Raw genomic sequence first — 14,984 nt, 5'->3', positions numbered from 1 at the left:
TTTGCCTTCTCTAATCAAATACTTCTCTTGCTTTAAATTAAAGTTGACAGTGAATCAATGATTATCTCATTTTGTCAGAAACCGATAGAGAGAAGCTCGGCCACTGCATTAACCACGTGGGAAGGGGTCCTCGTGGCTGTGCTGTGGAAACCCCTTCCTGCCAAGCCCACGGGCACCAGTGTTAGTGCCTTCTTGAAAGCACACGGATAGGAATTTACTGTAACTGGGCAAATAGTGTATCCAGCTCCGTGGAGTGAGAACTCTTATACATTTCCGGCTGGCCTCTTTTTTCTTGAGTTAGAAGGTCAAGAAATCTAAACTAATTAAAAAAGAAAGTACTAGTGACTAACAGCCTGTATACTCATAGTCACATTGTGAAAGAAACTATTGGGCAGATAGATCTTCATTAGTGGTCCATATGTAAGAGTACATTTCCCATAGATATTGACTCTTGGACTCATCACATAGTTGCGCACATGAGAGATGCTGCTCAAGATTCTCCAGCATGTTTTTTTTTTTTAAATCATATATATTATTGCTGTAAAATATAGCATTGGTGCAGGGTGGTGGTGGCACATGCCTTTAATCCTAGCACTTGGGAGGTAGAGGCAGGCGGATCTCTGAGTTCAAGGCCAGCCTGATCTACAGAGAGTTCCAGGACAGCCAGAGATAAAAGAGAAACCCTGTCTCGAAAAACCAAATATATATATATATAATTGACTATTTTTGTGTCATGCTGATCAAAAAAAATCAGCATGTTTCTTAAGCACGTAAGATAATTCTGAATTTATTGGAATATGATAATACTGGATTTATTGGAATAAGAAAGTTAATGCAGATTTCTTGTTCCTCTAGCTGGCTAAATTTGAAAGACTTTATTATCCATTCATTTCATATACTCTTGTGGCGTTATTAAAGTTCTCTGGGATACTTATATTCTTGTCTCTGTTGTATATTTGTATGTTTTGGGGAGGGTCTCATTATGTAGTTCAGGCTGGCCTTAGACTCATGATCCTTCTTAGTCTCCCTCACGCTGGGATCACAGGCCTGCCAGCCATGCGTGGTAGCTCTATTTAAAATTTGTGCAAAATCATCTCTCCTCTCTTTTGGATGTAGGAGGTTTGGGAATTCAGTTGAGGACATTGTCCAGGTTTTCATCACACACGTAGAGTGCCCATTGGAAATTTTGACATTTTCCAATATATGTTCCTTAGGTTTTGGTTAGCTGTCTGTGCTAAATGTTCATAGAACACTGCTCAAGAGTCATCTACACTGGACTGCGAATGCATTTGCTTATAAGCACAACCTTGAAATATGTCGCCAGGGAAAGGAAAATACCCTCACAGCTTTGCCTGTTTCCCACCGATGTTTCACCTATATGAAACACCGTGGCCAGTACTTAGGTAGTCAAGACCACTTTAGATACCTGTCAGGGATCACGGTCCTGCAGTGTCTCCATGCAGCACTTGATAAATAAGCTTCTGCTGCCCCAGGAAGAGAGGTCGGGACAGGCTGTCCTTTTCTCTGCACTCTGCGGGGGCTTCCTCTGTGAAGGTAAATCATCAGGAAACAAAGCACCTGGGCTATATTATTTCAGCTTCTAGCAGAAACGCCATCACTCAAGTAAGATTTAATATCGTGCCTGCAGCATGTGGAGGGAAAAAATGTACATCTCTTGCTCCATATAGTTGAAGACATTTATATGAAAAAAAGTTTCTGTCTTTTACAGAATAGACTTGAAGACATTGTTAGGTGTCCCTTATGAAAGAGATTCCATAAAATTTTTCTCTTTGAAATTAAAGTCAAGGGATAGAAATCCACTGTGCATGTTTCTATGTTGGAAAAGTAATAACTGTATAGGTCTCTCTTTACCTGCCTTAGCAGCAAACCAGGCAGGACCTACTGACTTCCATCCTCACCTGGAGCAGCCAGCATCTTGTATAAATAGTAACATCACTTTCTTCCCTTTGTCTAGTTTCTGCTTTCTTAACTAACTAATTAATCTATCTATCTATCTATCTATCTATCTATCTATCTATCTATCTATCTATCTATCTATCTATCTATCTGCTGTTCTGTGGCTCAGAATCATAGCCTTGTATCATTGTAGGCAGATGCTCTACCCCTGATCCCTGCCCTCAGCCTCTATATGTTTGACACCTAAATGTTCATTACACATTTTGTTTACTTTTGAAATGAGTAACATTGATTTTATAAGAATTAACTAAAGAATAGACAAAGAAAATGATACTTACGCTAACTAGAGTTGGTGATTGTTCATGCCTTAAATAAGTAAGCTTAAAAAAAAAATGTGCCTCCTGAATCTTCCACTGCTGAATCAGCTCTACTCTCTTTAGTGAACCTCCCCAGTCTGCATGATTATACCTACGATGATTCTGTGTCTCAGTTCCAAGAGGACATTCATTAACTTTGCCTTAGAGGTATCTGCATTTTTGTTATGAAGGACTTAGGGTGTTGGCTTGGAAACCTGATACATTGAAGAGAGGCGTCTCCAACCAAGCAGTGATGACTGATTTATCTGAATTAAGTGGAATGTGTCCTATACTATTAGGCACAACAGATGTTGACGTGGGCTGTTCTCTGCTGCCCTCAGCTGATGTCCAGAAGGGCGTATACAGAGCTTCCTACCTAGTCTATACACTAAGTATTTCTTTCTACAGTAAAACCAAATTTACTCTTTGACCAGGCTGTGGTGTTTGTTCTGCCAGCTGGACGGCAGTCAGCTTGCTTGAATCTCTCTCTCTCTCTCTTTTTTTTTCCATTTATGATCCCAGATAGAAATAAGTTCAGTACACATATTCACGTGCTGAAAGGACCACTTACCACAGTGAAAATAGAACTTCATAATCTTGACAGGAAGAAGTATTTACACAATAATCTAGTCTCTTGTGATTTATCATAGCTGGGACATAACTCAATTGATTTTGTGGTGTGTAGGTGAAATGTTATTAAAATTTTATGCATTCTACTATGAAGTAAACAGAGAAGAGTGTTACCACTTTGAAATTCAGGATGGAGGGTAAACAAGTACTAGTTTTACTTGTGTGTCTTTCTCCATACTTAATTTTTGTTGTAATTTAGAAAGTAAGAAGAGAAAGCAGAGCTGAGGATGAAGGTAGGGGGTGGGGAGGAAAGAAATGGTTGTACTCTCACTCTGGTGATTCCCCGGACAGTAAAGAAGACCACAGAGGTTCAGATTACCTCTGGATGAAACATACTTTAGTAGGGGATCAGTTGTGCAGGTGACTGTTGCTATATCTCGGCACTGTAAGGCCTATCTGTAGTTTCTACGTATGCAGCTCTCATGTGGCCATTAGCCATGGCAAAGCAAATAGCCAGGACTGAGGGATCACGATGGACTGTTAAGCTAAAGCTTTGGGGTGCAGCATGGTCACCTCCAAGCAGCTGAGGCTTGAGATGGGTTCCGTTTGCAGAATAGCCTGAAGACAGTTAGGACTTAGGGCACATTCTTTATGACTATGTCAAGACTCTGTTCTGAAAAATACTGTGTGCAGATTGATGGAGGAGTGTGGGTGTAGTGTAGTTATGTACATGGTTTGTCTGTGTGTGTGTGTGTGTGTGTGTGTGTGCGTGCATGAGCACATGCTCTTTGTATGTGCATGCATGTAGAGTGTGTATGTGTATTGTGTATATGTATGCAGAGTGTGTATGTCCTGTGTGTGTAAAGTGTACATGTGGTGTGTGTGTTTGAATGTATGTATGAATGCAGAGTCTGTATGTGTGGTGTGTGTAAGTAGAGTGTATATGTGGTGTGTTCATGTGTGTGTGTGTGTATATTTATGTGGTATCTGTATGTGTGCTGGGTGTGTATGTGATGTGTGTGAGTGAGTGTATATGTGAGGTGTGTGTGTGTATATATGTAGGCTGTATATGTTGTATGTGGATGTGTATATGTATGTGTGCCTGATACTCCATATTTTGTCATTATTAAATGGGCCATTGTGAATGTCTGATCTCTTTGATGTCGGCTTATGTGACTCTTAATGGATCAGTGTACAGGAAATTTTTGAATACTACCAACCTATATTTTCTAAGCCAAGGTCATATTTATAGATAAAAGGAAATACAATGCTGAGTTATTTTTACCTTAGGAAATCTCACTAGCTTTTTTTTTTTTTTTTTTTTTTAAGGACTGTCTTGTGGCAAGTTAATGCAAAACCAGGTTGAACAGGGACGGTAGGAGACACGGGTATCATTCTTACATTCCTGGAGCATGTGCCTCCTGGTACATGTGCTCTATATGTGCCTCCTGGTACATGTGCTCTATATGTATCAGAAGCATCACATATACACATCACATACACAGACCTTGGAGACAGTGCTGAGAGGTCCCCAAGAGTCCTCACTCTTATATCTGTCTCAGTGTCTAACTGCCTGTAACAATTCTGCTACAGTGTCTCACTGCCTGTAATAATTCTGCTACAGTGCTTCGCTGGCTGCCCATAACACATGTGTTATAGTGTCTCACTGCCTATAGTAATTCTTAGCTAGGTGTGGGGTGCACTTGAGGAAAGAGTTTCTATTAGAGATTGGAACTCTCCAGGAGCCCTGCCTGCACTTCAAGAACCAACCATGAACAGAGGGCAGTGGTCTAGAAGCCTCAGCCCCCAGTTCTAAGTGCCATTTCTGCATTAATAGCTCCCAGCATGGGCCTGACACCTAGTAGGTGATCAATAAGGATTTATGGAGTATTGAGTGAATTAACCAGCTGTGTAATCTTAGGCAAGCCACTTAATCCCCGTGCTTCAGTTGCTTCACCGGAGGAAAGAGGGGAATGGATTAGGTGACCTCAAGGGCCCCTTTTGGTTGTAAAATTATATGATTCTGGGATTGATCCTCTACCTGAGAGGAAGATGAATCTGGCAGGTGTTTGAAAGATGAATTGCAGTGAGAGTCAGGAGTGGGAAATGGGCTGTCCCAGAATTGTCTGACATTGCTTGTCTAAATCGTTTTCTACCACTGGTTGACATATATACATATATATTTACGTACATAGTATATATATATGTGTGTGTATATATACATATATGTGTATTATGTAAGTACATACATATATTTATGTATATGTGCATATATGTGTGTATGCCTATATGTACATACATACATAAATATGTGTGTGTATATATATGTATATATATATGTGTGTGTATATATATATATATCTGTTTATTTTGTATGTGTAATACAACCACAGTGCACAGATAGAGGAGATAGAGATCAGAGAACAACTTGTAGGAGCTGAGTCTCACTTTCCACCCTGTTGGTTCTGAGCATTGAACTTGTCATCAGGCTTGGTGACAGTTGCCTTCCCCTGCTAAGCCATGTTACTGATCCCCTTATAGTGGGTCTTCTTTCTAGTTTTTAGATGCTAGCTGTCATCTCCAAGATGCTTATAAACTCTTCAAGGACTGGAGTCATGACTTTTCCCGGTGTGTGTTCGTCAGAATAGATGAGCCATAATGATTCCTCATGGCCGTGCCAGGAGTTCGCAGAGCCTTGCCACAAAGCTTCTTTAATCTTGAAGGAAACATCACTTTCTCCCTACTGCAGAAGAAACTGAGTGATAGAATGAATACTGAACATGGCCACTAATCACTGCTCTGTCGGGCTCTGCATAGGCATCTCCATGTTCTGACGGCTCCCGCGAATTTAGTCAAGACTGCAGCAGAGAAACCAAAACATAAGAAAGGACATTGATTCTGAGCAACGTGGGTGGCAGCATGGGGGCAGCTCTCCTCCACGTTCTTGCTGCTGGCCTACGTTGTAAGCTCCTTCAGCTTCTCCTAATTTTTCATTTTTCATTTCTTATTAACTGTAACTGTTTGCATCCTGGGCTACATCTACCTGCAAGGAGCGTACCCTAAACACTCTTTGACTGTCCCTTTCACTCTCTATAAACCTTCACACTTCTATAAACAATAGGAACCGATAGTGGTGCTGTATGAAGTGTCCGTTGTCCATTAAATCAATATTTCTAATTTGTGTCTGGTGACACTGTGCCGCCATGAAGTGGTGGAGGAGTGGATGCCTGGAGTAATCTAAGAGAGTAGTACCTGCATGTCCTGGTTGTCGGCCTCAGAGCAGAGACAGAGACGTGCATTGGCAGGAAGAGCGATGCTTTGCACCTGGAACGTACTGAGATTTTGGTGTCTGTTGACTCTGATGTGGAAAGATACCATGTAAGCAATTGACTAATGGGTTTACAGCTCCAGGAAAGTTGCTGGGATTGAGTTATAGATTTGAAATTAATCACTCAGGGAAAGAATAAGAAGTGATGGGACTTGAGCCGCTGAGGGGACCGGAAGCTAGGAGTGTTCGGAATGGATAGAGAAGGCAGCTAGGGAACAGGGGAAGGACAGAGAGTGCTGTCTCAGAAGCCTGGGGGCATTTTTCTAAAAACTTGACTGATGATTTTCATTCATTCGTTTACTCATTCAACAAATATTTGTACACCCTTAGGCACTATGGTATACCAAAAGAATCCTAAGAATGAGGGAAATAATTGCATAACTGCCTTTGTGCAAAACCTTGCACAGAAGCGTGGAACCTGGGCAGCCAGCAAGGAAGAAGTGGGCTCATCCACATCCAACCACCTCCATCTCCTCCACTGGTAATGCGGAGCAGGATGGGAATGATCAGGCATGGAGAGACCAGCAGGACAGCAGAGGTCTTTTTTGAAGGGGCAGGTGCTGGATCTACCACAGTGCTGTGGTGCCCAGGATTTCACACACTGAGGGGAGACAGGACATGAGCAGGGGAAGCAGGTGAGCCAAGGGTGGGAAGATAGACAGGAGTTAGGACTGGGAGGCTTGCTAAGCTGTTGTTGTTATTGCTGCTGTGACAGAGTCTGTATTGGCGGCAGAGGCATGACAGCAAGTGACCAAAGCAGAAGGCTGAGACAGCACCTTTCAACCATAAACATGAAGCAGAGAGAGCAAACTGGAATGAGTGAAGTCTGTAGACTGTCAAAGGCAACTCCCAGGAACATTTTGTCACCAGCTAGGCTCCACCTCCTGAAGCCTGCACATCCTCTCCAAACAGTGCCACCATCGGGGACCAAGTGACTCAAATATGGAGCCTATGGAAGACATTCCTAATTCAGACCACCACAGGTGCCTAAGGCATAAGGAGGACTTTGAAGTTTGTTCTGAGAATGACCAAAACAACTGTCCTCAATCCCCATCTCCTAACACTGGTGTTCCGTGGAACATCTTTCCATATACAAGCTTATTGAATGACCGATTCAGGCCACAGCAGCTAGAAATTACCTCTCCCTTCTCACGGCTGAGAAAATAGGTCATGGAAGGCCGAAGAAATGGTTTGTCAGTCAGGATCCGTACTTCTGTGTTGTCTCAGCTCACATTGTCTCATCCTCCTGTAGTAGCTTCTTCCTAGAGATGAGGAGAAAAGGCCAGCTCTAAAGGAACTGTAGTCTATGCCTTCACCTCAGGCCATGGAGAGAGTTGTACATCAGGGCCATGTAAGGCTAGAGCAAGCTGAATGGAAGATGAATCTCTACTTGATCGATGCCAACGTTCTCTTCCTCCCCGAGAAGGGGCACTTTCTAGGACTTCTGTGCAATGCTTTCTTTTCCCTTGGAATTTTAGGCATAAGTAAGGAAAAAAATTCAGCTGTTTTTGCATTATGGACTTTAAGATCCTTAGAGGGTGGGGTACCAACTGTCACCCTTTGATTCTTCCAGCTTTACAGGACTTCTAATGGCTCTGCTGACTCCAGAGCAGCTGCATATCACTGTAGTTGAAATATATCAATGCCAGGTTCTTTTAGCAATGCCCTTTGGCAACTTGAACCTGTACATCTCTAAATAACATCAGGTTCTTGGGGTTCACAAGCCCCCCATTCTGTTGTCAGCACTGGCTAAGAGACATTAACCTGAAGCTGGAGAATTCTGGTGGTCCTGAGCCTACACTTTGGTTTTAGGACCCTCCAGGACTAGTGACTGTCAGATAGCCCTGATATGATACATTATTAGGAGACCAGGTGAATAGGACATCCTGTGAAATCTCTCTCTAGCTTCCCAGCCTCGCTGCTCCCAGCCCACCAGCAAGTTGCCTGCTTTCCCCTGTGGTCCTTGCTGCCACAGCTGTCTCCTTGGAGTGTTCACTGTGTCACTTGAAGATGAATTGACAGCACAAGAAGAAGAGCTTAACACATTCCAGCCTAGATTGTGAACTCAGTTTGGGCACAAAATAAAACCAAACCAACAAAACAATACCACCCACCCCGCAAATCACACACTTTCCATTATTAAATGACAGGTACTCAGTGCTTGAAACCACTTCAAATTTTCAAGATCATATTTTCCTTTTGATTAAATTTCTTTGGACTTATCTTTCTTTCCCATGATTAATTTTTCCAATGCTCATGGCCTGTGAGTCAGTGCATTATTTATGACTTTTTTTGTAGATTCTTAAAAATAGCATCAAAGTCTTAACAAAACTTTGTGTGCTTCTGCTTCCCACAGTTTGTGTGTTAATATCAAGAGATATTATATTTGACACTCAGCCTTGCTAGCTAGTGTTTGCCCACTTCATTGAACTCTGTGCCTAGCATCAACACTTGAAAGTTATGCATTAACAATTGAAACTACGGGGTTTGCATATGATGTCAAAATGCCACGAGTCTCTGGAAAGTTTGAACAACTACAGTGAATCCAAATTCTTGTCTGTCTGTCACCAGTAAGTGGTGAGGACTGGCTGTGTCCCTTCCATGGGGAATCAGCTTTTCCCTGCCTGCTCTCCGTATCACCTGAGTTCTATAATACCCTCCCTACATCATTCTTCGAAAGTTGTGGTAACAGTGCTTACAAATTGCCAGTGACTGTGGAAATTGGTCTAAGCGAGACAAAGAGGAATTGGCAGTACTCATCACATTGCCTGTGTAATCAAGCAACTGACCATTAGAAACTTACTCTTATGCTTATTTTTTTTTTTTTTTTTTGCAGATAAGAGATAAGGACAGGCTTATTCATCAACTCGCTGTTTGTAATAGTGAAAGACTGAACGCAATCTCTTCACAGGATAGAAAGAAAGAACTGCCAAAAGGATAGAGCAATAGAGTGAGAAACTATTGTTGTACAGCAAAGGCTGTGAGCTTAAATTTGGAAATTTCACGGTGCATTGTTAACTTAAAACTGAGGCCCAGCGCGTGGCCCCTGGACTCGCAGCTGTAGTAAACTGAGTCTGAAAGCTCTCAACGAACTGATATTTAGAAATTCAAGATACATTATGAACTTAAAACTAAAGCACAGAATAGTGGATATAGTAATCTGCCACTTTGTGGGGAGAGAGGAAGAGGGGGGAGAGAGGGAGAAGAAGAGGAAGAGGGAGAGACAGACTAAAATAGGAAAATGACACAAAGCCTAAAATGCCCGTGGTCTCTAGGAGCTGACAAGGTCTTTAAGGGAGGGGAGCGAGTGAGAGGTCAAACAGCTGCAGGATATACAGTCATATCGTATGATCACATTTCTCATTTGTACGAATAAATTTCAAGTAAAATGCTTTGCTGTTTGCATTTCTGAGAAGGAGTATGCCTGCAACAAGCAGTAAGAAGTTTAGCTTTACCAGATTTAATAGCTCTTATTTTAGGAGTAAGGAGGGGTTTTGTTTTGTTTTGTTTTGTTTTGTTTTGTTTTGTTTTATAAGAGTCGCAGCCTGGGAGCCTGGGTCTAGAAACTGTTCCCACTGTAAAGCCGCAAGGCTATTTTTGGCCTTAAACCATCCCTCTCTTCTACTTCCCCGAAATCCAGAGTATCCTGTGCCATATCAATTAAAGCGAATGTACTTTCAATTAAAGGTGTAAGTATGAGTCTGGAAAGATTAATTCTTTATAAAAGGATGACCTTCAGTAGTTAGATCCAATTAGGCAGTTTTCCAAGCATATATCATCTTGATGGGACAAGTCTGCTACTTACGATGAATCACAGTGATCTTTTCAAAGGTGGGACTTAGGCTCAGAGTCATAAAGAGTGACTTGCTGAGCGGCAAACTCCTTAGTCCACGGCTGAGGGGATTATGAAGGGTGGTTACTGCTTTTGTGATATTAATATTTTAAAAACTTAGGATGTTCATGAGAGTGTTCTGGGTGCAGCTCACGCATACACTTCTTTTACCATGACCCGAGTAGAGAAAACTAATTTAGGCAAGAGCAGTCAGATGAGAGAGGAGCAATGACATCAATTAATATCCAACTAAGTGCCTTGAGTTTTCTCTCCAGGAGCCATTTCATGATTACATAGAGTATTAGTCCTTCCTTTCTAGTGATCCTTTGCTCTGACTAGATTACTTTGGTTTTAATTTAATGTTTGCTTATATACACCATGCACAACCGAGACTACTAATGAGGTTTTCGATGATTATTCAATAGCAACATGCAAAATCTTGGAAGATGCGGCTTTTTCTTAAAAGTGACAGTGACTTGAGTATTTCTATGTATATCAGGTATTTCCAGGACAGAATTGTTTGTCATCACTCTGCCATAGATTAAAATTAGAAACAAGGAAGACAGTGAATGTAATTATGTAAAGTGGGGAGAAGTGGTGGGCATTGGGAAGCAGAATAAACAAGCAGAGATATTTTGCATATCTCAGTAGCTGACTATTGGAATCAAATGGAGAAATATATAGCTACCATTAACACAAAAATCTGAAGTATTCAATTCTCCTACATAATATTTTTCATTTAACATATAAAGTATGTTGGAAGCAACATGCTGTGAACGATCTGTGGATTTCTTTCAGTGACTCATACAATATGAAGAGACACGCACATATCATGACAAGGTGTTATACTCTATTTAGGAGATACTTTTCCTTGTTTTAAGCCTAACTGCTCTCAGATTCTGTCTGCATTCCTGCCCCACCCAACTTCATGTTGGGTCCCTGCCTCTCTTCAACTCTCACAAAACAAAAGGAACTATAAGGAAACAAAGTCAATAGAAGAAGAATAACAGAGCCGTAACCTCACATGGGGTCACTTAGTGTTGGCAGCTGCTGCTGGGCACAGGGCCTGCTCTGGCGTGTGGTTGATAGACCCAGTGTCCCTCCAATAGAGTAGACTACTCTTCCCCTTTCCCAGCACTTACCTATCTCAAACAGCTTCTCTGATAAGGGTGGGGCATTGTGCTCACTTCTCCTCCATCCTGGGGTTGTGCCTGTCTTGAGACCGCAGGTCTCATGCACACTGCCACCGTCTCTGTGAGTCCATGTTCATCAGCCCTGTCAGGTCTGGAAGACATGTTTCTTTCCAGTTATTCACCATCTCTGACTCAAAAAGATGTAACCCACTTGTAGTACTGGAGTTTTTCCCTGTTGACATAAGATGTCTAGTTGGGTCATTGCCTCCCCTTATGTGGTGAGACCGTTTACATTCCTTTATATATAAGGTATATGTATATATCTTAGGAGGCTTCTACAGTAGTGGGTTCTCATCCACCCTTTCACACCACCTGTAGTGTTAGTTCTTCCTCCCCTTAGTCCCTCCTTTATCCTTACCTCCATCTTGCTCACTATTTACTCCTCTGATTCTCTTTGCCCCTTTTCTCTCTACAAGACAATACTCTATGTCTAGGGGACACATTTCATACACAGCAAGTGCTGTGTAAGTGGTTGTTGCATTGATTAAAAAGAATGTTGAGTGCAGGCTTACTTTTCACCATGGGCATTTTTGACCTGTAGTTGGTTGATTCCGAGGATCCAGAGCCTATAGATACAGAAAAGAATCCTGGGAGTTCACAGGCTCCCTCTAGAATGTATGAGGGCAGAACCGTTTATAATATTAAGAAACCAATTGCTCCCTCACTCATTCCTTTTTACATACATTATTAATGGATTTTTTTCCTTAGAGAATATGCTGTATTGCAGCATATGAACTCTAAATATTCAGCCATGTGAAACAATTTCAGTCTGCTTGTGCATTTATTTTTCTTTTGTGAGGGACAACTACTTTTATTTTCACATTGGAGATCAAAACCAAATCCACACACATATTAGACAAATGCTCTGTTTTACAGATAAGCCCTCAATCAGGAAGTACTTATTTATAAAATATTTGAATTTGAAATTAGGAAAGTTAATTGGTTTTCTTTCAAGTAAATTGATGACATTTTTATTGGCTCTGAATTTTAAAACTATAAACCAGTTCTAAAATGGTTTCTGACACTCTACTATTGTCTCCAATTTACTTTATGGTATGGATGGATAGACAGACAGACAGACAGACAGACAGATAGATAGATAGACGGATAGACAGACAGATGGATGGGTAGATAGATAGATAGATAGATAGATAGATAGATAGATAGATAGATAGATAGATAGATAGATGGATAGATAGACAGGCAGGCAGGCAGGCAGGCAGATAGACGAATAGATAGATAGATAGATAGATAGATAGATAGATAGATAGATAGATAGATAGATAGATAGATAGATAGATAGATAGATATTTTAGGGTGAGGATCCACTCTCTTCAGTAGTGAGAGTTCCACACAGTCTTACTGGAAGCATAGTTGTAAGATCTCATCTCTTAGAGGGTTTGTGGCCAAGTCCAGATGGTGAAACCTGAGGGCAGATGCAGATTTCTAGGTTCAGGAACATCTGGCCTTGAATTCTTGTCCTCTTCTTTTTTGTCTGTTGTCCCTTGTGGATTGGAATTAAATGTGGCGCAGCTTTTTCTAGGGAGTGAGAAGGGCTTTCTCTAAGTGGATACTGAGTCCTTTCCAGCTTCCTGGCCTCCTTGTGCTTAGTGTGACATGAGCTGATAGCCCAAAAGTCTGGGGAGGGTAATGGGATGAAGGGTCCAGAAACACATCAGCAGAAGCTATCACACAGGGTTGAGAATTGAACCCGGTGTGGTTGGTAGATCTCCTCAGTCATGTGTGGCAGGAAGAGGAGCATAGTCAGGGGCATTCGCTTGGGTTCTGTTTCTGTCTCAGTCTAACCCCGGAACCTGACAATCCTGCTTCTGCTTCCTATGCTGGTTAGACAGGCTGCTCTTACTGACATGATTTTAGTGTGTGTGTGTGTGTGTGTGTGTGTGTGTGTGTGTGTGTGTGTGTGTAGATGGATAGATAGATAGATAGATAGATAGATAGATAGATAGATAGATAGATAGATAGACAGACAGATACTTTTAACAGTTTACAGCTCACCTTATCATTACTTAAACTTCATTTAAATAAAGAAATTCTCCTAGATTTTTTCCAAGTGCGATTTCGTTTGTATTAAATACATTCTTATGTATATATTTTATAGTTTCTGTATCTTATAGAATGTTTGTTATTCAATGGAGAGTTTTTCAACATTCACGGGTCCTTGAATTTGGAATAGGCTTTTAACAACAAGTACACCTTCTTGTGTTTTTTTTTCATGTGATTTAATATATGATACTTGTCTTGAACTCATTATAGAGTCTGTTGTTCCTGATACGTTGTTTTAGAATTCTGTTACTAAACTGCTACTGTCCAGGGGAATAAAACTGTACAGGACACCACTTAGATGATATGCTTCTAGAGATGTGTATTCTGAAATTAGATTTAAGCTTTATTGGGTTAGTATGGCTTTTATAAAATGAACATTTTTGTTTTGGGGATTTTGTGTTATCAGCATATTAGTGTGAGGTAAATGTCATCAAATATATCTATTCAGTTATTGGTATCATAACTGTATCTTCCACTTGAGAAGATATTTGGGAGAAACCTAAACTGTAAAATACTTCCTCCATGTTAGTCGCGTCGTGTAAAAACTGAGAGTAATTTGGTTTGATTAAACTCTGCCTCATTAGATTTTAATGTGCTTTATGTTATGTGTTTCAGAAACTCCAGAAAGGAACTTAATGACATACGATTTGAGTTTACTCCAGGAAGAGGCAAGTTTTAATTGAAATTATTATCTTGGTGGAACAAGAAACAAATGAGAAATTGATTACGAGTGTATGGTTGTAATTTGCTATTCAAAAATGTTTTGTCTACAAACAAACAAAGAGAGAAAGGACTTGCTAATTGTATGGATTCTAAACTACTACTCACCATATGAATCCCAGAGGCACATGTGTCATGGTGTAGAGACACATGTAAATTAGATATATTAGCTTAACCACGAAAATATACATGGGCTGGTGATGCAGCTTTTCATGGAAATGACAGTGAGTATTACCCCACAAGACTCTGCCTTTCTTATGGCCTCCGTGTAATCTGAATAACTCAAGTACGTTACTTCAACTGCTTAATGGCTGGACTGCTTGTTTGTACATTTCCTGGATGCCAGAAGACAAGGCCATGTATTATTTCTATTTTTTATTAGGTTTTGCAACAGGCATAGAGCCTGGGCATATAGAACAACATCAAGAAACCTTGGTTAATAGATATGTATCACAAGGAAAAATATAGGTTACATTATTTACTGTATATCCTGTAGTTCAGAGAAGTAAAAATCAGACGTTAATACATGCTAAGTTTGTAAGTCTTTTCTATGGCCTGTGGTTTCTCTATTTTACATACCTGTAAAGAGTCTCCTCAAGGTCTACCCCGAATACCTTTGTAAAGTACAGTGGTCTCATGCATTCTGATAGTGTCCATGAGTTCATAGCTCACTTGGCTTTAGAGCTACTCAGGCAGTAAACTGCCCCAGCCTCCTTCCTGTTCTCAACTGCCTGGAGGAGCCAGAGTGAGTAATAGGCACTTCAAGTCTTGGTGTGTCCTGTCCATACACATTCATGAGAGTTGGTTTTTAAGTACTGTCAATCAAATACATTCCATTCTTAGGCCTTAAATGTTTGAGGTCCCAGATTTACTCCAGTCCTGATCATGAGCCCTCTATAAAACCAAAGATTCGACGGTCCCCTGAGTATTTGAATTAGACAAAAATATGAAGTATCTTCTACAAAATAAATGCCCTGGGCCCCAATGAGCCACCTAACCGGGTT

General features: G+C 40.9%; 1 protein-coding gene across 9 annotated transcripts in view; it reads left to right on the top strand.

Annotated features, from left to right (window-relative positions):
- The window catches only part of Stk39 (serine/threonine kinase 39), a 261,664-nt gene that overhangs the window by 191,142 nt on the left and 55,538 nt on the right, over positions 1-14,984 (top strand). For 7 of the 9 annotated variants that reach the window (XM_030251876.1, XM_017319129.1, XM_017319128.1 and 4 more), the window contains one exon: positions 13,876-13,928. The exons of the other annotated variants lie outside the window; for them this stretch is intronic. In XM_030251876.1, coding sequence (XP_030107736.1) covers positions 13,876-13,928 — 53 coding nt within the window. The remainder of the gene's footprint in view (positions 1-13,875; positions 13,929-14,984) is intronic. 9 annotated transcript variants of the gene reach the window in all.

The sequence above is a fragment of the Mus musculus genome, chromosome 2, assembly GCF_000001635.26.
Source record: "Mus musculus strain C57BL/6J chromosome 2, GRCm38.p6 C57BL/6J".
NCBI classification, from domain to species: domain Eukaryota; kingdom Metazoa; phylum Chordata; class Mammalia; order Rodentia; family Muridae; genus Mus; species Mus musculus.
Note: the sequence above shows the minus strand (reverse complement) of the source record. Positions and strands in the feature narration are given on the sequence as shown.